The 23,382-nt window shown below is 41.1% G+C and overlaps 1 protein-coding gene and 1 pseudogene across 1 annotated transcript; both read right to left on the bottom strand.

The window, feature by feature from the left end:
• Positions 1–11,670: 11,670 nt before the first annotated feature.
• On the bottom strand, positions 11,671–14,171 carry LOC147886972 (pentatricopeptide repeat-containing protein At2g33680-like). The gene has a single exon (XM_087394795.1). It carries the CDS (start codon positions 14,158–14,160, stop codon positions 12,115–12,117), a length of 2,046 nt encoding a protein of 681 aa, XP_087250921.1. The 5' UTR covers positions 14,161–14,171; the 3' UTR covers positions 11,671–12,114.
• A 5,213-nt stretch (positions 14,172–19,384) lies between these two features.
• Positions 19,385–20,726, bottom strand: LOC147886973 (putative carboxylesterase 18 pseudogene; annotated as a pseudogene).
• Between the last annotated feature and the right edge of the window lie 2,656 nt (positions 20,727–23,382).

Consider the following 23,382-nt stretch of genomic DNA (forward strand, 5'->3'; position numbering starts at 1 on the left):
TTGCAGACCTCCATAGCCATCTGCTTTGTACTAACCAATGGGTTTTGGTTCTTTTACTACATCAACCAATGTTCTTACAATTGCTTTGGATTCACATGGCAGTCCACAACATTGTGAGAGATTTCAATCCTCTTGTTAGTCTTTTGGTATGAAAACTCCTCTCCAAGTTATATTTGCACTTTGAGAAGCATTTGTAGGACTTCACACCCAAGGGCTCATGCTCCCATCAAACAGGAGGCTCCACATTTCAATAGGTGTCGGTTATGAATAGCATCTCACAATTGATGATATGTTGTCCAAGGCTTTGCACACATATTATGCCCTATCACTGGATATTGTGATGAGATGTCATTAGATAACTATAAAAACCAACCGTGTGGGCATAATTTAAGGATTGATGGTCACCACATTTGTATTCTCACTAGTATTGCATAGATTTTTATGCATTACCATAGACCAACACGGTTCAGGAGTATTTGCATTTGGAAGGCTTTCCCTTTTTGCACATGACATATCTGAGAGGGGAAAGTTGTTGCATTTTATTTAGGACTTGCATCCCTCCATGGCGTCAGATGTGAGAGCTCACAATCCCTAATCAATTGAGCAAGCTATCAAGGTTACAGACTATTCAAGCCCCAGTATGCAAATATGTACAAGAAAGCTACTAGTAGCACACATGGGATTGCATTGGAGCTGAGAGAAACCCAAGATGCTTGATTGGAATGACTACAACACTATAGTAGCCCCGTTCCCTGAATTCCCAACAACATCGGGTAGCAAATGCCATATGCAAGGCCTTATAGGCATCCCTATTTAAATCCAAGAGGGAAGTCTAATGTTGTAGCAAAAAAAATCAAACATTGATCAACATACTAGGGCCATCATGGACAATAGAGGGAAAATCTATGCTTTAACTATGGTGAGAAATGGAATACCAAGCAAAGAGAGGTATGCAAAATGAGGAATAATAGGATAGCCAAACTTAGCATGATCATAGAGCACTCTGATGATGAGGAGGAGCTCTTAAGTCTTGAGATCCTTGATGAGGAGACACGCAGAGCACACAAGTAGGGACAAACTCCACATGCAAAAATCGAGAGTGGTTCTAAGTCTTACTTTGATCTAGGTGGTACTAACTCAATTTACAAGGTGTCCCATCGCATACATAATGTTCAGCCCAATTGGGTTAATGGATGTCATACTCCTAGAGTTGCTTTTGCTAAGCACATGCTACTATGTCATTCCGTACATGTAAGTATGCTGATATGTTTGTATACATATATGCTTATACATTCATGTGCTTATGTTTACATCCATATACTTATGTTTGTGCATATATGCTTATATGGAAGTATGATTATATGTTTATATACGTATATGCTTATCCATTCATGTGCTATGTTTATGGTCATACCTTTGCATGCTTATGTTATAAAAATTTAAATGCTTGGAGGGTTGTATGCTTATGTTCATGTTGAAATTTTTCATATGTTTAGGGTTTTGTTTATATGTCTTTATGCATAAGGAGTATAGGTCTTTGTGCGTAAGGACAAGTTTATGCTTATAATTTATATGTCATTATGGTCTTGTTTATATAGTTAAAAGCACTGGTTTATATTTATATGTGTATACGTTCTTATGCTCAAATTTAGATATTTATATAGCTTACATGTGAAATTTTAAATGCTTATAGGGTTGTATACTTATGTTCATGTTGAAATTTCAAATGTTTAGGTTCATGTTTATATGAATTTTTGCATAAGGAGTCTTTAGTGCTTAAGAATTTAAGTTCGTAAGCTTAGATTCTTGTGCGCATAAGTATTCATTCATGTTCATAGGACCATGTTCATATATATGTTCTTATCGTCATCATGATTAGAGATAACATATGCACATTCTCTTATACATGCATACATTTGAGAATATGCACATATACACATTCTCTTATGCCCTTATGACCATATGCACATATGAGCATGTACATTAAAACCATCAAGAACGACAATGGAGATTAAGTGTATACACATTAAGCATACACATATAAATCTTATAACCATCACCTTAAGCTTATACCTACAAACTTTAACACCACCAAGAATGATAATAGAGCTTAAGTGTATGAACATTTAAAATACACATGAAATAGCATAACCATCAAGAATGACAATGTAGCTTAAGCATACAAACATTAAGCGTATGCATCTAAATGTTATAACAATCATCTTAGTCTTATGCGTACAAACATTACAACCACCAAGAATGACAATGGAGCTTAAGCGTATAAACACTAAGTGTATCTACCATTCAAGTATTCCTACATTGGGGACCCATGAGAGTTATCATTTAAGTGTTGATGCATGGTTTTCTTATCGCGTCTCAGCTCTCCAACATGCACTAGGGATGGAGGGGCCATGGTTTCCATGATGGTTGTTATAGAGCTTGTAGACCAGTGCCTTTGTTTCTCTATACAAGGCCTAGCCCTTGGATGGAGTTCCCAGAACCATGTCTTGCAGTGCGATGGACCCTTGCCTTTAGCACCTACAAGTTTATCAGATCTCAAGCTAGCATGGCTATGGCTTGAGACTAAGCAATCATACAACATGGCAAACCACAATTACTTCACAAATTGGTAATGCCCAAACCTCAAACATGTTCATTTTTTAGATATGTACTGCTATGTTTTCCATCATGGACATGCACTCCCCAAGTACATGTCAAAGTCTCTCCATTATCATAAGACCACCATCGAGAGTGGTTATAGCTGAAATGCTCACACCTTCTTGTAGTGCACTTGAACCACTATCTTGTTCTCCTCGAAACTCGCATTCTCCTAATATAGGTTTGAAAGTATGTTACTAATAAAATAAAAAAACAGTATTAAGAGAACAACAATTCACAAACCTTGGTTGTCAAACCCCATGAAATTGCCCCCATAGAGCCCCAACTACCATAGTCTCCAAGGGAATGCTTCTAAAGAATAAAAAATTTTGCTTGGTGCTTACAAAATTTACTTTTACAAGACCAGTCACAATCACAACAAGCCCACTCAGAATCGGCATTGTATATGGTATACCTTTCCCTATGCCTTGACATGCTTTACACTGTAGCTATGAGGTGGTCCCCTTTGAGGAAAGTGATGTACTCATCTAGAATTTTCTTTTCTTGATAAAAAAGGGTTCTCTATGATGCCCTCAATATTACAATTCCTCTTGGCGGCCCGTGTGCTTCACCATGTCAATGTACCAATAATAAGGCTCTAGAGCTAAATTTGGGTCTTCATTTGGATCCTACTCAAAGTTACTATGAGGTTACTATTTGATATCCAACTCCACTGAGAGGCCTCAATTTGGACTACTCCCTCATTTTACTCCTTGTCTTGGGGCTCACATGTGGTTTATTGATATCCACTGAGAGGCCTCAATTTGGACTACTCCCTCATTTTCCTCCTTATTTTTGGCATACCCCCCCAAAATCAAGACCCCCATTGCAAAGAAAGGTAAAGAACACAAGTGCTTGTTCTTATGCTCATGAGACAACAAAATGCATGACATGGGAAACCAATGGGGTCTTACTTTTGATGTTTGTATGTACATACATACATACATACATACATACATACATACATACATACATACATACATACATACATATATATATATATATATATATATATATATATATATATATATATGTATGTATGTATATGTTGATGCATATATGTATATGTTGATGCATATATGTATATATTGATGTATATATTGATGCATACAATTTTGATATATGGAGAAAATGGACATGAAAATCATCTAAATTGGCTCTTGCTGTTTGATTTGATATATGACATGACCCCATTTGGATTTGTAAGTCCAAAGATACGGGGTCCTACTTTTGAGGCCTAAATGCATGAAATAGGCAGCGCATTAACGCGTTGCCTATTTTAGGCATTCAGACCCTAAAAGTAGCACCCCATATCTTTGGACTTGCATATCCGAATGGGGTCATATCATATAAAAAATCGAATGGCAAGATCCAATTTAGATGGTTTTCATGTCCATTTTCTCCATCAACTAAAACTATATTCATCAAATAATGTTGTTTATCAATTTTTGGCATAGCCCCCCCAAAATCAAGACCCCCACTTTGCTGTATGTATGTAAGCATATATGTATGTATGTATATACATGCATACATATCTATATGTGTATATATATATGTGTGTGTGTGTGTGTGTGTGTGTGTATGTGTGTGTGTACACACATGTATGTATGTATGTATGTATGTATCTATATATATATATATATATATATATATATATATATATATATATTTATATACATACATACATACGTATATATTGATGCATATATTGATGCATATCTTGATGTATATATTTATGCATACAGTTTTGATTGATGGAGAAAATAGGCATGAAAACCATCTAAATTGGCTCTTGCTGTTCGATTTGATATAGGACATGATCCCATTGGGATTTGTAAGTCCAAAGATACGGGGTCCTACTTTTAGGGCTTGAATTCTTGAAATAGGTAGCTTGTCAATGTGCTGCCTATTTCATGCATTTAGGCCTCAAAAGTAGGACCTCATTTGGTCCTACATTGGGTCCTACTTTTGAGGCCTAAATGTATGAAATAGGCAACGCATTGACACGCTACCTATTTTAGGCATTCAAGCCCTAAAAGTAAGACCCCGTATCTTTGGAATTACAAATCCAAATGGGGTCATGTCATACATCAAATCAAATGGCAAGAGCCAATTTAGATGTTTCATGCCTATTTTATCGATTTAATAAAACTATATGCATCAAATAATGTTGTTTATCAATTTTTGGCATACACCCCCAAAATTAAGACCCCCATTGGAAAGAAAGGTAAGGAACACAAGTGCTTGTTCTTATGTTCAGGAGACATTAAAAAAGAGGCTTGGTAGCCCAAAAATGGCAGCGCATCAATGTGCTATCATTTTTGGGTTGCCAGGTCTCTTTTTTGTTGTCTCACGAGCATACATATGGAGGTTATTATACAATATAACTAAGAAGTAGTATTGAAGTAGTTCTACAATTTGGATGCATTAAGAGCATTCATATAGCAAGGAAGAATATAATAATTGAATACATTTTTTTTTCAATACATATTGCTAGTGAGACTACCAAAAAGAGGCTCTACCCCTCATGATGTCTCTGGATACAGAATATGAGATTGCTTGATGCTTGGATTGCAACTGGAAACATTGCGTGGGCAAAGCCACTACATGCCTCAAGTGTTGGAAATTGATGTATGGCTCAAGTGCTAGAATGTGCAAATCATGGCCAAAATCAAGACCCCTTAGAAATTCCATGAGGGCTATCCTTTTACTACTACACACGTCACCTTTAGTCGAGGGGAGAACCATTCGTCATCATAGGCAGTAGGTTCATGGGACCCCATCCCATGATCCAAGGCATTATTCAAAGACAAAGTATTTCTGACCATTCCTAAATTGAGTTTGCCAATTCCTAATCTGATTGATTTCATTTACTGGACTTGCAATGCTTGCAAAGCCCTTGCTTAAGCTTGAATGAGCCTCTTGATTTTGGGGGTATAGTGGTCAAAAATGGCTTAACATGCCCAAAATCAAGAGGCTCATTCAAGCTTAAGCAAGGGCTTTGCAGGTCTTGTTTTTGGGTGGCAAAAGCTTGAAAAATGACAGCGCATTAAGGTGTTACCATTCTTATGCTTCCCCCCTTTAAAAACAAGACCCCCAAGCTATTCATTGGAGACACCAAAATGAGAAGAATGATGACGTGAGGAGTAGAGGAGCTGGTCAATGAGGGGAGGGACAGCCTTGGAATTGCCAGCAACAAGCATGATGCAAGGAGGTGAGAAGGCAAAGAAGCAAGGAGGTGAGGAGGTGAGGAAGCAAGGAGGTGAGGAGGCAAGAGGCAGTCTTGAAGGGCAACAAGAGGGTGGAGGTGGCCGAAAGAGTAAGCAGGAAAGGGAGGGATGGAGATTGCTTGTAGGAAATGTGTGGATTAATGCTACAAATGCCATTTTTTTGTGTGTGTTTTGCAGCATGAAATTTTTATGGCATTTTTCTTTTAAAAAATACAACATTGTTGTGATTAATTGCACTACAAACAACTCAAGTCGTAAAGCACCATGGATTAGTACAACAATTTACATCACAAATGGATGCATACACTCATATACATCACCGATGGATGCATACACTTATACTCACATCAATTTCCAATATTGTATTAGATGGACCCTTAGCATATATGTGTGTGCATAGAAGACCATTTCCTACATTGATCCCTGATTTCATAGTTAAATTATTCCCTTTCTCACATTCTAACATGTAAAGATTTAATGTACATGCATTATGGGCACATTATATTGCAGTTTATGACTAACTTTTTTTATGAATGCATGATACTTGTATATGGTCAAGGAAGGTATAATATCATTTTTGAATGACAACATTACTCTATGCTCCATTTTATCCTATATTAGAAACTATGATCACTAGATATTACATAAATGTATTGCTCCATTATATCCTATACTAAAAACTATTTTGACCCAAATACATAATGCCAATTGAGGTTAGTACTCATGACAAGTGATGAAAACAATCTAATGGTATGAATGAGATCTTGTAAAATTTGGATATATAATATGGGTACTATGTTGATTGAGCTATTTTTCTCTCATTTTTCTAAGGGAACATTTTCAACTTAATTACTAAATACATACTTACAATGGTGACCTGATTCCCATCTATATGTATAATCAAGTTTTACTTTGTGTTAAAAAAAAAGCTTTTGCATAAGGTTAAAATTCGAATAGTATTTATATTTGTTTAAGACTACCCATTGGGCTGGCTCCTATCCTTATATTGAACATGATAATGTTCATAAAGATTTTATGAATACAAATAGATAGCATTGGCTCTCTTTTTAGTGGTTGGGAATGAACCCTAAAAGTACCTTAAAACGACTATATATTCCCTTATTTGTAGCATGGAAGTGATCATGGTAGAGTGGCATAATCCCTATTTTGCTTTTTTCATAGGTTCTTTTGCTACTCATGGTTGGCGGATACACCACGGCATAGATCCGAATAGATATTTGGTTTTTTGCTTCAACTTGCTTGACTAGACTTTCCTTGATGAATGTTCGATTGTGCATGATGAGTAGTCACTAGCTTAATTGATGCATTAAGTGCAATGTTTTCCTTAAAGTTTTTCATACTACAAGATACGAGTTTACTTATAGGGGTGGAAATAGAAGCTTGTTAATGCCTGATGCATATTTTCCGTTAGATGCAGCAGGATACTAGTTACAGAGTGTCTTTGCCAATTATTTCACTTGAATCATGCTCCTCTTATGCTTGAGTTTGTGGTCACGTATTGAGTTTAACATAATAGTCTACAGGATACTAGATGAGCACTCAACATAGTGGTTAGATGCATTCATTTCTAGTTCCGGTCATAATAGAAGTATGGAGGGCTAAAATCCTTTTTTGGCTCCCTAAGTTTTTTAAAGCATGGTATTGTCCAGATTACATAGGTATTTTCACTAAGCAAAATTAATCCTTATGATGAAAATGTGTTTTTTTTCTTTTGACATAGTTAGTTTTGTTTCCATGTTTTTGGATCGAATGTATGGATGATCTTCTGCAAGCATAAAAGACATGATATGTATATGTAGCACATGATCATGTTTACATATTTTCAGTCATATATTCTACCTTGTGATCTATCATTATCTTGTTGTGTGGATGTTCAATGAGTAGTGTTTGCTTTTTTTATCGCAAATTTTATGTATTGTTGTGCCTCTACCTCTCCACGATGACTTAAATTGATAGTATGGGGATGAAAGAGAAGTTATTTGTGAGTTTCAGGCATGCCTTCATTGTTGGAATATGTTTAATTTGCTTATGATCACATCAATTGTTCCAATGATATCGAGAGGAATAAGATGCTGGATGAGAGTCTCGCTCGCTTGAAGCCTATTTAATCTTGCTCGCTTATTTGGGGATGCTCGCTTTTCTCCGCTCGCTTTTTGGTAATCCTCATATGTCCACACCTAAAGAATGCCTGCAATGAAATATGTATTATGGCATTGTGAAAAGCATCTAATGAAAATGATGCATGTGAAACTATTAGGTCATTAAACTGTATGTACCTTAAAGCACCTACCTCAGAAAAAGCATCATCCACAATGAAGGCGTTGGGGTCTCAAGGCTTGTTGTGATTTAAGAATGCGGTCTCAGAAAACCGTTGAGCAACATTGAATGTCCACCTTCGTAGTAGAGGAAGTGATGATCCATGCAATGGGAACCCCATTTCGGTGCTTGTTAAATACCATCATGTTGTAGAGATGGAACTAGAAGCCATGACAGAGCGAAGATAAGATACTCGTTCCTCATAGCATATAGAATGAGCATTAGAGATATGCATACTTGAAGTCAAAACAAGGACCATGATTCGATTAGTGCTTCATGAAGGCTCTACCACGACCCAAATTTGAGGCTTTTTGACATGCCTTACACTTGGCAACATTTATTACGTGATGTTGATCTCCCTCTACTATCATAGTTTACCATATCCATCTTGGACGAATATGTTCATGATACAGTATCCAAGTATGCCTGAGATGTATCAGGATACTTCAGCCATACATAGAGGGGGGGTTGTTAGCACTTAGCCCTGGTATGGCCTTGTAGGCCAATTAGGACTTTAGACAACACTTAGGTTGACTTCGTTGGTCAACTCTTTGATTGACTTTGGGCCATATATAGGCCACCTCATGGACTTTCTTCATTAAGTACTCTCAGTTCCTTCAGCTATCATTGCTTCCTTGCATTCCATTGCTCTCGGCACTCAACATCATAGACCCTTTGGTCTTTTATAGACGTTAATAGACTTTCTTTCTTTCTCTCCCCCCTACCCAATGCCTTCAGCTCCAATTTCCTTTCCCCCTTCATATCTCTCCGTCCGTGCTAGTTCTACCCCCTTCTCTAAATTGCCCCTACCCCTTTTCTATAGAACATACCTAGAAGACTAGAATTTTCCCAAGGACCTAGTAATAAAGGAAAATGGGTTTGGCCAGAGCCTAATTCTTCAATCACCCTACAAAAGCATGACCTAAGTGTACAAGCAGTTGTGCATAGTCAAACAGTGTCTATATGTGGAGACATCATTGAGAGGGATTCGCTTATGTATAGCATTAGTCTATAATCCCTACTCTCATTTGTCACCTTATGGTTTTGTTGCTTTGCAATCAATTCCTAAGTATTGACTCACACATACTTTCATGTATGTGTCCTATCCCAGATATTTAGCAAGCTCTGATGTATGTCCATGTAGCATAAGGTATTTTGAGAGCTTCCCCCAATAGAATAGAATTCCAATTTATAGGTTTCCTATTCTTACTTGCACATATTTCCAAACTTTTCTTGCTCTGGGGCAAGCTATGAAGAGATGAAAGATGTCTTCCTTAGTATTCACACAGTATTTGCATGTGCCATCTCCCTTACCAATGCTGAGACTTTTACAGTTGGTCCAGACTGCCCTTATGTAAAGTTAACCATAAAAGGGTAGACATTTTCTCAGGGATTCCTCTATCCTATCATCTTATGTAGTCTTGGACCCATTGGAGTATCCTTCATGAATGATAATGTTTTTTCTTGATCTCATCCTTCAAAGCTGTGTTTTGCATCTTTGGAGTATCCTTCATGAATGATAATGTTTTTTCTAACTTCTTGATCTCATCCTTCAAAGCTGTGTTTTGCATCTGTAAGTGAATTGCATTTATAGTGCTCTCTCCCAATTGAGCATCTAAAGTTTGAACCTTTACCTGTAATTCCTGTTTTTTCTTCTCTATGCCATCATATGTAGACATTTGAACACTTGTAGCTTGCATAGATGATACCAAATGTTGATTTCAAGCCTCCAACTCATATGTTTAGGTGCTCGGAGAAACTTGTAAGTGGAATTGTGATTGACTGCTGGTTTCGGCAGGTCATTCAGACTCATCCATGGAACCTAGCTCAATTAATTGTGAACCCACCTAGCTTAAGGACTCACTCAGCATAGCAACTGGGCAATAGGTCTCGAATTATCCCCATCTTCTTAGATGCACCTCTAGTTTCAGTCTGGTTGACCTACAGATCAAAACCCCTAATTATCTGAAAGTATGGAAAACTTAAAACATTAAATAATGACCTAAAAATGAAAGGATACATGCTTTTGCTGTACCCAGGCATGTTACAATGTAGCGTGCATAAGGACTAATGCACTCTCTCACAAACTTGTCTGTGCTATCCACTGATGAGTGCAGAAGCCTGGACGCTATGTGAGATAGTGAGACGTACATGTATAAGAATCACGGTGTCCATAGACATAGACTAGCCCATGGCCGAAGTCTTGAGTAATGCTAGCTACTACAAAAATTACTTGTGGCCTTGGCAATCACAAAGTGCTGAAAGAATACGACTGTAATTGTCCCTTAATGAAGAGGCTGAAGGCTGGGCCTTGATAAAGAACCTGGGAGTAGAGAGGCTTGGAGCTCTCATGGCTGGCTGGCAGCAGAGGCTACGGAGGCTAGAGGAGAGGCTGCTGCTCTTTAAGGTACTGCTGGAGCTGAAGGCAGAAGAGCTGATTATGTATATAATAAGGGAATAGGGCATTTATGTAGGCTGAAACCTCCTTAGGCCAGCCTTGGCGGCATGGTTAAAGGTCAGAGGTGACCGGGTCCTGCGAAAAGTCATCCCACTCAACTGTAACTACCAATGTGAATCCATCTTGGTGAGCCACTTGCCCTCCTTTGGAGACTTTTGCTGCTAGTGTCACCAAACACAAAGAGACATATGTCCCTCACAAGGGTATCTCAAATTCACTTTCTTGCTGGCTAATTAGTAATTACCTTGTCAAGGCTGCATGGATGTGCTGGCAGTCTCTGCCCTTGCAACAGGAAACCTGGCATTTCTTCTGCACAATTGGAGGCTACTAGAGTCCAACAACCTCCCATTCTGCGAAAGCACTAATGTGAACACTTGTATAAAAAGCACCTCACGAGGCTGCTTCAGCACCATCTGCCTTAGGGACCAACCTTCATTGCATGGTTGGCATAATGTCCTAGCAGACAGAGGCTGAGCTCAGGAAAGTGACTTGCAGGTAATACAAAAAATGCCATACCGGTAGCATTAACCCATCTATCACATGGCATCAATATTTTGAGTCATCCACTGCATTCTCTCTAACCTAAGAGATGGAGTCCATGGAGATGCAATCAACCTTGTTATTTGCTGCCCACGAACAGTGATGCCTGCCACCTGTTCGTGCACAGAAGTGATCAGGGCACTATCTGGACTTCTGTAGGTCATCCTCATACCATCACAGCAACTCGCCTGCAAAATTGTTGATAGCCTTTTCACTACTTAGCCCTGCTTCCCCTAGTTATTCCATTCCTCAGAACCCACAATGTGTGCCAGCATGCATGCATATCTGCCTAATAACAGAAAATTAATGCTTTGAACGGACTGAATGCATCCACGACTACCTGGCAGGACGCAATCCTTCTCAAAGCACAAATTCTCTGGGCTATCGAGCTAAAGTTTCAAGGACACAAAGAACATATTCCTTGTTTACATAAATGAATTTGGCTGGCATCCCTCCCAATAATTCCAGGGCATACAACCCCATATAGTCTAGTGGAAGTATGGTTGGCAGTGTGTCAGTCAGAGCATACTGAGACTTACTCCTTTACTTGAAGAGGTATTCAAGAGGGTGTGTTTATTAAGCCATAACAAATCGCTAGTTCCTGAATGTTTAGCTCTGATTTCACTCCAAGTCCACATAATGCAGCATTGATTTTGTGTCACACACACACCCCATCTCCATAACTTACCGAAATTGTGCTTTTCAAGGTCTGTAAAGACCTTCATACCTTTCAAGGGAAAATTCATTTCATACTTCCTTTGTTCAAACCAACTCAGCCTACATTCTGCTGTCCTAGTGTGCATTGTCTCACCTGCAAAGAATTGAAGCACCATGCTTTCAACCTAAATTAAGTTGCATTGCTTGCATTTCTATGCCCCGTTATCTGTTTACTTATGCTGCCTCATTCTGGCTCTCATCTGGGGCATATATGTCTGACAGCAAGATAAATGGTGCTGCATTATGTGCCTCCAATCCAACAACCTTTTCAGCTGCTCGTTTTGCTCGTTCAATGTCGCCATGCCTTTGGCAAGCAGCAAGCAAGGCTGTCCACACACAAGCATCAGCTTGACATGGCATCTTGTAAATACAGTCCTCTGCATCATATAGAAGCCCAGCTCGTCCCAGAAGGTCAACCATGGTCCCATAATGCTCCACTGTTGGTTTCATTCCATTCTCGGTCATTGAAACAAAAAGAGAGAAACCCTCGTTTATCAGGCCTGCATGACTGCAAGCAGAGAGAAGGCTCAAGTAGGTGGTCTCGCTTGGCCTTACACCTTCCTGCTGCATTTGCTGGAAGAATTCTAGAGTTTCTATGCCATGCCCTTGTTGGGCGTAGACAGTGATCAATGCTGTCCAGGAGACCACATTATGTTCCTGCATTTTGTCAAACATACAACTAGCAAGCTTCAAAGCCCCACACTTGCCATACATGTTAACAAGGGCATTCCCGACAACAACATATGACTCAAATCCAAACTTGATAATCCATTTATGAATTTTTTTACCCTCCTCTAGGGCTCCAAAGCAAGCGCATGCACTTAAGATGTTTATAAAGGTAATCTTGTCTGGCTCGACGCAATCGTTCTGCATTTGCATAAAAGCTTCTACTGCCTCCTTGCCATGTCCTTGTTGAGCATAGACTGCAATCATGGCATTCCAGGAAACAACATTGGGTTGAGATATTTTCTTGAATGCTGCATGTGCATCTTTGAGAGCCCCACATTTACCGTACATATTAACAAGAGAAGTCCCTACCATGACGTCTGATTCAAATCCACTATGGCCAATGCTTGAATGGATCACCTTGCCCTCTCTTAGGGCTGCAAGAGAAGCACATGCACAAAGAGTACCAACAAGGGTCACCTTATTGGGCTTCGCACTGTCCTGCTGCATTTGACAAAAGAGCTTCAGAGCTTCCTTATAGTACCCTTGGCGAGAATATTCTGTGATTAAGGCTGTCCACGACACTACAGTGTGTTGCTGCATTTTGTCAAACATTGCACGTGCACGCTCGAAAATCCCACATTTTCCATACATTGTAACAAGGGCATTACCAACGACTACGTCTGATTCAAGTCCTTTATCGACAACGCATGCATGGATTGCTTTACCATCTGCTAGGCTCTCAAGGCTGGTATATGCATTCAAAATGCTAATAAACGTTACTCTGTTTGGTTCCACACCTTCGCCTTGCATTTGTCTTAAAAGTGCAGGGGCGGGTTGGCCAAGCCCTATTTGGGAGTATGCTCCGATCACGGCATTCCAAGAAGCCACATCACGTTGAAGAATTTTGTCAAACATATTTTTCGCCTCTTCCACAGCCCCACATTTGCCATACATATCCACAAGGGCAGTGCCGATGATCAAGTCGGACTCAAAGCCACCGTTAACAATGGTGGCATGGATCGCTTCACCCTCAGTCAGGGCTGTCAGGCTAGCACATACTTTGAGAATGGTGACGAAGGTGATCATATCTGGCTGGAAACTTTCTAGCTGCATTTGCCTGAAAAGTTTAAGTGCCTCATTCCCGTGGCCGTGTTGGCCAGATGCGCCAATTATAGTATTCCAAGATACCACGTCGTGCTGATGCAACGTTCTGAAGAAACAAATAGCATCATGTATAGTTCCACATTTACCATACATGCGGAGGAGGAGATTGGTCAAAATAGTGTCCTGTTCGAGTCCGACGTTGATCATATGGGCATGGACGTGCTTGCCTTCAGACAGAACTATGCGCCCACTTAAGAGAGACGCAATGCCTTGTCGATCCAATTGATCCACGGCCAAACTCAGGTGCCCGAGCTGTTCTCCGTGCGCCTTTAGATAAATTTGTCTTCCCGTTATACTTCTACATTCATATTTCTGAACCTGTTCAATATCCTTCGAATGAAGAGCTAAGTCTGGGCAGCCCGGCACGTCCTGGGAAGCACTAGCCATGTCCGCGTGGAGCGGACTACCACTTCACGGTCATGTCATGTTTCCGCACCAACACACTTGAGAAATTATCGCCCGTGTCCCACTACCAGTTCCGTAAGTATGGCAAATCCCCACAAGACAACTTATAACAAAATAATGTAAAACAAGATAGAAACGACAAGGTTTGGCAATTGTTTTGAAACCCAAAGGTAAAGTACACCTTCTTCTAGTTGAGGGGAGCCTAAAGATTTCATAATGCATTTGAAATTTTGGACCCTCTTAGGCAAATTGTGACTTGATGCATTTCACCCTTTTGGGATGGGAAGGCTGTGTTTTCAAGAACCTATGGGATTTTCATTTTTGCAAACGAAAGCCAATAGCTTCTAAAATATTTGCCTCCACTTCAGTAATGTTCGTTCTAATGTCAAGAGGCCATATGGTTGGCAGTTCAAGGACATGATTGATGTTATTATGTGGGTGCCATGTGCGTGTGACATCATCATTACAAAACCACATTATTTGTGCCTTGCAACCACTAGGGTCCAGATGTCGTCTCTCAAAAACCAAGCATGGAGCTACAACACCTTGTGATGAGATTTGGATATATCGATTTCTTTTCTTCTTTATCGGTATCCTCCCCCACCACTGATTCCATTTGCTCAATTATTGTCCATCCCACGCATTTTGACTTGGAATTCCTCGAAGCACGTAACACTAAGCTCAGACAGCATACTAGGCAAATGACACTACTTAAGGCAAGGCTTGAACAGCAAGAACTTACGGATGAGCTAACAGTAGAATGAGCTAGGTTGCTTGTTCAACTGCAGGGCCCGCGCATGCGCATCAGAGCACTCGTAGATCCAAGAGTGAGCCACAACTTCATCTCCTAAGAGGTATGGAAAAGCTACAGGTCCCCCTAAACCATGTAACCTTTAACCCCTCCTAAAATTTAATCCCCACAACCTCCCCAAATTGTTCTTCAACCTACCAAATGTTTACTCCACTACTCTGTGGATCAAAGAAAGTGTGAGGTTATACTACGCTCAGCTCCTCATCGCTAACATATTGTGAGATTTTGGAGATGGAGAAAGCTCAAAAACTTGGAGTTGAGCTAAATTGAGATTGCGAGAATGAGATGCAAGAGGGCTATCAACATGATAAAACCTAAAACCCTAGGATGAGCAACTTAACCACTAAACATCTACAAAGTCGACAAAGCCTATAAAGTTCTAAGCCATGCTTCAAAGTTCACTAAAAGACCGAGCGACATTCATAAATAGCTTGTGGCCATGGTCATGGAGACGGCTATTGCATACTATACTAGGCTTTTGATCAAGAAATGTTGTATCCTATCTCATTTTAGGATTCTCCATCGGCCTTCCTATGTTCATAAGAAGAGCGTAAGATGTATGATGAGAGAACTCAAAAGTTGTGTTGCTTGTAGAGGATGGGTCCGTTTATTATTTTTCAATTATATGTCTTGAACTAGGATTACGTTCACATTGTCATGTTTGCATTAATGGGTTATTAATGTTCATTAATTATGCTTTAAAGTAGCATGAAAACAACGTGATCACGTTACTTACCGAAAAAAATCATCAAGAAATCGGCTAAAACTACTGTCAATAGTATTCACGTAATCGGTGATAATATGTATATTACCGGCGGTAATATGTATAATATCAATGGTTACCATTACCACTGGTATTATAATCGGTGGTAATGCTATATTACTGACAATTTTTTTCATATTAGTGCCAATAGTAGCTTAAGTACCGATGGTATTGTTGGTTGCAGGTTCATAGTTTCCCAAGCATCCCGACACTATATATTGGTGAAAAGGGCAATATAGGATCGTTATTTGATCTGATTGTGGTTCATATCTCGATAAACCCTTTGGTAAGTTGGGAAAGGAGGTGAACCACGATCTGGATCTAAATAGTGGTGAGGCTGCGTGGGGGAGGGTGAGTCAGCATTCATTATACTTGTATGGCTCGCTACTCCGATTCCTTGCGTTTTGGAGAAATCACAGACCATGAATGCGAGTGCTAGTGGATGCGAGTGTTTGTTGTGTGTTTCTGAGGGTGGTCTATACTCTGACTCCTTGCATTTAGGGGAACTTGTGGACCACGATCATGAGTGCCAATGAATGCGATTGTTAGAGAGGAGTCTTAAGTTAAGGCATGGAGAGGAGGGGGAGACGAGATGGCAATGATTTGAGCAAAAACAGGGAAGGTGTTGAGACTATGAATGCACAATCAAAATTTCCTAAAACTAGAAATGCTCATCCACAACCTTCAAGACGAGTTGTGACTAGGCAAACTATGGATGCATCAAGTCATGCCCATGCCAGTGTTCATATGCCTGATAATGTTCCCAGGGTTGAACAAGGAGTTGCAGAAGAGGATCTAAATGCCGAAATGGGCACTACCCTAATGCTTGATCCAACCTATGATATGTCAACCAAGATACAGGGAGAGGATTTATGCAGGTGTCACAATCCTCTCAAAGAGGTATTGCACATGCACATGGAGAAAAATATAAGTCACATGATCTAGAATGGGACTTTGTCATTAATGTTTGTGACTATGTTGACTGGAAATGCAAGTAAGGGAATATAATATAAAAAATTTGGCACATAGCTGATGTTTTGAAAAGGAAACTTAGAGATATCACGGGTGCCCTAGTAGTGGCGGATGTAGAATGGTCTAGAAAAATGTAGGGGGTGCTCTTTGGTGTAAAAGGTAGAGTTTTCAAGGTGTAACAATTGGGGCTTGCTAGGGCACTCTCCGAGAAAGAGCTATGGAATTCCTTACCTCTATGGAGAAAGAAGGTCCCTCTAGTCTGTATGAACTTATTATGGAGTTTTTCATTGCTTTTGGGAATTGATCAAATAGGAGTTTGTGGAGATTGCCAATGCATTGGTAGAGAAACACTCATTGTTCGAAGTAGTAAAATGCTGGGTTGAATGAATCTTCTTCTCAAATGCAAAAAATAGGTTGAAAGTGGGTGATTGGCATCCAATCCCCATGTTGAACACGTCATATAAGGTTCTAGCTAAAGCCATGGCTTTGAGAATTTAAGATGTTTGCATGTTGGTTGTTGATACAGAACAAAACGGATTCATAAGGGGCAGGGATATCTTTGAAAACAACTTTGGAATATGATTGTGCTACAAGGCAAAGATGCATCTTTATTCATGTTTGATTTGGACAAAGCATATGACAACTGTGGGAGCACATTTGCAAATTGATGATACATTGGGGATTTGGGTATGCATTTGTGTGCATGGTGGAGATGTTGTTTGCTAATGCTTCAGTTGCTTCTATTTAAATGGAGGGGTGGTGGATAATAGACTTATGCAGGTAGGTGAGGAAATATTTCCTATTATCTTGCTCCTGTTTACTTTAAGTATGATCCCACTGATCTCCCTTATCAGGAAGCGGGCTTAAGAGGGTGAATTTATGAGTTGCATTGTACTCAAGGAAACAATTTAGTATCCAATTATTTGTTGATGACATCATGGTTATGTCAGTGAAAGAGCAAGAAAAAGTGAACAAGCTGAGGGAGGTGCTATACCAGATGATGGGTGGATTTGGGAGGGGAGAAATTGTAAGATATATAGGCGTGCCTCTTAGATTGGGCCTTATGTTGAAGAAACATTTTGATTAGTTTAGGGGTAAGTTGAAGGAGATGCTTCATCATCATTGGCAAGGGGAGTGTTTAGGCTAGTATGCTAGATCTCTGATAATTCATCATGTCTCAACAACTACTACTATTTATGTGCATTGTGGCTCAATATGAAATCTCAAAAAGTGTTGTTGGGAGAGGTGGGAAACGTGATAGAACAAGAATGCATTAGATCCCTTTGGGAGGGCCTTAACACTTCAAAGGACAGACACGACCTTGACATTCATGATGTTGGCCTTTGGAATGTCTCTTTGATAACCAAATGGCTCCATAAACTCATTGAATGTCAGGTACCCTGGGTTGCGATTACTAAGTTATTCATAGAGATGGGTAAAGGAAAACAAGTGTGCTCTTGATAGCATATGGATTGGTACGATAGATTATCTGCTTTCCTCTGAAGATCTTTGGCTTAGATCTAATTTCAAGGCTAGGTGATGCTTGGAAGACATTTGGCTTATACCTACGAGAGAGCGGGGCTTAGGAGGGATGTGAGTTTGGTTGGTGGAGCAAGGCAATGTTTAAAGAGCAGAAGAGTCTAACGCATCTTGACATCCATAGAGTTTAGACCATGCAAAAAGAAAAGGTTGAGGACATGGGAAATGTTGTGGGATCTTGTTGCAACAAGTTGGAAATCGAGTGAATCTATTAATGTGCAATTTAGATTGAATCCATTTCCAAGGGAATTGGCACTTTTAATGAGATATGGAGATGTAAGATTGGCCTACTAACTTGTTTGTGTCCAAGAATTCGAGACTGAAGTAGTGGACATTGGGAAGCAAGGTATTGACGAAGTTCACGGCTTAAGGCTATGTATAGCTGTTTGGTCGCATGGAAATCATTGATTGCAAAGTTAATTCAAAGTGGAATCTAAGCTGTAGTAATTATAAGTGGAAGAGCAAGTTAGTGTGTTTGGAAGATGCGCAAGGTAGGCAAGGCAAATTTTTTATCGTGGGTGATTATGCTCAAAACCCAATGAGAGGTAAGTTTGCCAAGTCGATAAATGTTAACTTGAGGTAAGTATGCCAAGTCGATATATGTTAACCCGCTTGATCCCTTTTGTAAGAGGCTAGAGGAAAGGGTGAGATGTCTTTTTTTGAATGTCAAGCGGTTGGAGTGATTTAAAAGAGATGGAAGATGCAATCAGGAGAACAAGTTTGATGATTGCCATTGTAAGTGGAGGGCAATATTCTTGGGAGATGTTGAGGGGTCTACGCTAACAATAGTAACAATTTGATTGCTTATGCAAGCTGCTGGAATCATAGCCAAGAAACAAATTGGTCTTTGAGGGTGATCTCAATGGAGTTCCCAACATCTTGATTGGGTTAAGAAGTTAAGTACTATGGTGTTAGTTGAAGCTATTGTTCAAATGTAATCGTCTTGCATGCAACATAAGCCATGGGTACTCTACCCCTTGTAGTTGGCCAAATGTTTTTGGTAGGGTGAGAACTCCCTTTAATGCATACACCAAAGCTCTCAAAACAAAACAAAAAAGTATAGCAATTTCATACATATGTTCTCAAGAATTAAAAAATATATAAAATATATAAAACTCGTATTTGGGTGACAGTTGAACATAACTGAGCCAAACTCGTGGCGGAGGCCTTTCAATTCTAATGCATACGCATCAAGTCATATGCCTAGCGGAAGCAAGAATCCATTTTCAGCAAGGGGAAAGGTGGGTTTTTTTGCTGCCATTACAGGTGTGATGGAGACGGAGCCTTGGAAACCCTGATGATTTCACTGATGCCGTCTTGATGAAGTTCTATGCAAGCGAAGAGATGAAATCTTTCAAATCGGACAGAATTTGAGACGATAGCTTGTACGAGTGGAAGAGGTGGAACGAATGTACCCCGCCTTTGTAGTAGAGAAGGCGGACCTGTTTCCCAACTCGGTGCAGACCCTGGGCGTAGCGGAGCTGCCAGTCCTTGAGAGGGTCATACTCGGCAATGGCAACCAGGGACGGGGGAAGGGGTAAGGGTGAGAGGTCGGGGGCAAGGGGGCCGAAGACATTGCAAGAGGGGTGGTCTCGGGTGGAGTTAGCGGGGAGGAAAGCTTTCCAGCACCAGTCCGAGTTGTCGAGGGAGACGAGCGGTGCGTTTGCGAGGCGGAGCTCGGAGGGCGTGCGTTGTTGGCCACCGAAGAATGGGAAGAGGAGGGCGGTTCCGGCGATGGAGAGGGGGAGGAGGTCCTGTGCGGCAGCTGCTGCTTTGCAAGCAATGTGGTGAGCTATGTTGGCTCCGGCGCTGTCTCCCACCAGGAACACGCGACCCACATCCATCTCCTCATCACTAGGGAGTACGCCATGGCCCATGCTTCGCACCCACTCCAGCGCCATCAAGCAATCCTCGTACGCAGCAGGATGGCGATGCTCCGGCGCCCTCCTGTAGTTTACAGAGATCACTACCGTATTGCTCTTCCTGCATAGCCTCCTGCAGAATACGTCATACAGGTAGAAGTTCGCGGATAGCATCGCAAAGCCTCCTCCATGGAAATGCAACACCACAGGCTTCTTCCCTATTACCACTGCATCCTCCTGCTCGCACGGGAGAAATACCCTCACCCACACCCCCTTCCCCTCATCGATCACCACGTCCTTCGTCGACACTCCGTGATGCGGTACCTCGCTCGCGTGCACTTTCCGCTCACTGAAATCGGAGAGCCTGCGGTTCAACGTTCCGTCCTTCCGGCGGCAGAAGGCGTTGGACTTCTTCGCCAACTTGAGCAGCATCCGCAGCGTGAAAGGAGCAGAGCCGGACTCCTCCGAGAATCCTTGCGGCGGTAGCAGCTCACGGATCGCCATGCCTGTTGCTTCTCCGAGCAACAAGCAAGTTTGGTGGTTCAATATGGAGGGTAGATGAGGGTAGCTAGCTCCCCAAAAAGCCTCGGAGGGTTGTTGCTGAAATAAACGCAGCTTTTTGGCCAACCTTGGCAGATATATGCCAACCCCCTGGTCCCCATGCTGCGCCAGGCCAGGCCAGCGTCATTCGCTGTTGCTGATGGATTTGCACTTGCTTGTTTTAGAAGAAGAACCTCTAAATGCCCCGGGGTTAGGATATGCCAATTCGTGGTAGAGTGGATCCTGGGGCGATGATGCAAACTTGGCATATTTGCCGACGCGAGAACGCACTGTTACAAACGTTTCAAATTAGGCAAAGCATAAAATTAAGTATTTTTAGAATTTTTGGAAGTGCATTTTTCCTGCCACCTTTAAGATTGCTTTTCCTAGTGATGAGTATGGTTACAGATGTGGGTGGCAACGACATCTCAGAGAGGAGCGAGAAGCTCAACCAAGTGTTGCATTGGCCTCTAAACCAGTGTGTAGATTTGATGACCTCTTTCTTGATGTCTTATTGGACAATATGTTGATACTTAGCTTCTTTTCATTAAATGCAGACTTTAAAGTCGTTGACTCTCTCTCTCTCTCTCTCTCTCTCTCTCTCTATCCCCCCCCCTTCTTACTTGCAAAACCAATAAACAAAATCACAAACCATTCACAACAAGGTGAATGATATTTAATCATTTATAAGGCCTGACCAAGATCAAAAAAACAAACAAGAAGGAAATAGTGTGGAGGAAGACTCCAGGAGATAAAGGGGGGGGAGAGAGAGAGAGAGAGACAGAGAGAGAGAGAGAGAAGGGGGGGAGGGAGAAAAGGTGGAGATGGTGTGTAGAGAGAGAGTGAGTCAACCAATTTCAAGTTTGCATTCAAGTCCAATGAAGAAGAGTCAACATACTGTCCAATAGGAAAAATGCACTTCCAAAAATTCTAAAAATGCCTAATTTTTGCTCTGCCAAATTTGAAGCATTGCTAAGGCTACCCAGAGGGCAGGCCAAAAACAAATAAACCCAGCAAGGAACACCATACAAACTTCAAACTTACTGAAGAAACTGCCCAATTGCATCACATCCTCGAACAAATTGACCACGCTGTATCGAATACAGCTCATTCCGCCTCTGACAGCAAAATGAAGCAACAGAGAGAATGCAAACGCCTCTGCAGCCCACGAGGACGGAAACAAGGAAAGTCGACATCATTCAAAATGAGTTGCTCATCCTTCAATCCCACTACCTCACTTTTCTTTGTAGCTTCCAAACCATCCACCTTCATTAAACGATTCATGGCACTCGTAAGAGATGAACGAGCTTTAGCAAATAAAGGATTCTTAAAAATGTCAAAGGGAACATCCACAATTTCAGTCATAACAACACAAGAATCTTGATACGTCGAATGATCCTATTAAACGCCTTAAATAGAGCCACCAAAGTCGTAGGAGGATACAAACCACCTTCATCTTTTTTCTTGCAAACTTGGAGTATAAACCGGTGGATGGACAAAAAGAGTAGAGCCTAACCCGCCTTCACAGCCACCCTCATCCACGTTTAAAACACCCAGACAACGCATTCACAAGGCAAAAGGCATCCATTCAACATCATTGTCTCTTCACATCTTCGGACACACGTCACACTCTGGTCACATTTCCACTGGAAGCTAAGAAACTCAGAAAGAACCCAGTGAATTACACAGCTCAAGACAAGCTCTCTTACTAACTGAAATCAAGTTCAGTAAACACATAAATGACCCATGAAACATAATTTCATCTCTGTGAGCATACACCACAACCACAACTATTTGCCATGCACAACCACATAAGGCCTTCACACATCTCATATACAAGCTGTTTGCAATCCACAAGCTCCCCTCAAAATTCTTTGAGGTTGAGGTGAGTCAAGCTCCCGCATCATAGTTCACAAGCAATTGATGAAGCCTTATGACCAACCAGGGCTCCTCCTCTAAGATGTGTCATCAAGGCACCCCTTGAGGTTCAGTCCCTCAAACACACAACCAAGATGCACAACCCAAGCTCTATGTCCATCCATGTCCCAAAGCAATGGCGATGTAAACTGGCACTCATCTTCTAAAACATACTGTGTCTACTCAGCTTGCAACAAAAAAACTGGCCATTATGCTTAGCCAACCCATGCTATGGATTAGTGTTCATCACTTGCCAAGCTAGAAATGGAATCTCCAACTTATCACGGGCCTCCACAGATAGAGACGCGGTCAGCCCATGTCTCACAATCTCTACTATGGCAGCATCCTATTCCTTTTCGATCGCTCTCTCCTTCATGCACAGATTACATCTCTACAAGGACCACTTTCCTTCGTTGGCTTTCTCCCCTCACATGACGAAAGCTACTCTGCGACTTCTTTTTCTCATAGAGCACACATGAGACTATGGCTTTCACACTATGTTAGCCTCCTATTCACAGTGTATGCACGACTAAACTCCCGTCGTCTGTGATCCTCCCAGCCCACACAGTAACGATTTCACAGCCAAGTCTTCACAAGACTTCAGTAAGCGCTGACTGTACCATTTAGCTTGTCACCATGGAGCTCCACCTTTGTCGTCTTCTTCACAGCAGCTCTCTTTTTGCCGCCTTCACAGCGCTCACGAAGCTCCCCGCTTATGGCTCTCCTCCTCCTCACCTGTTACGTGAAGATGGCCAGCAAGCAGAATTCCCGTCATCACGGCCTCATGGACTCCATGCACT

This window comes from Dipteris shenzhenensis, chromosome 23 (assembly GCF_047967505.1).
Source record: "Dipteris shenzhenensis isolate YYH24624 ecotype China chromosome 23, Dip_SZ_1.0, whole genome shotgun sequence".
NCBI lineage: Eukaryota > Viridiplantae > Streptophyta > Polypodiopsida > Gleicheniales > Dipteridaceae > Dipteris > Dipteris shenzhenensis.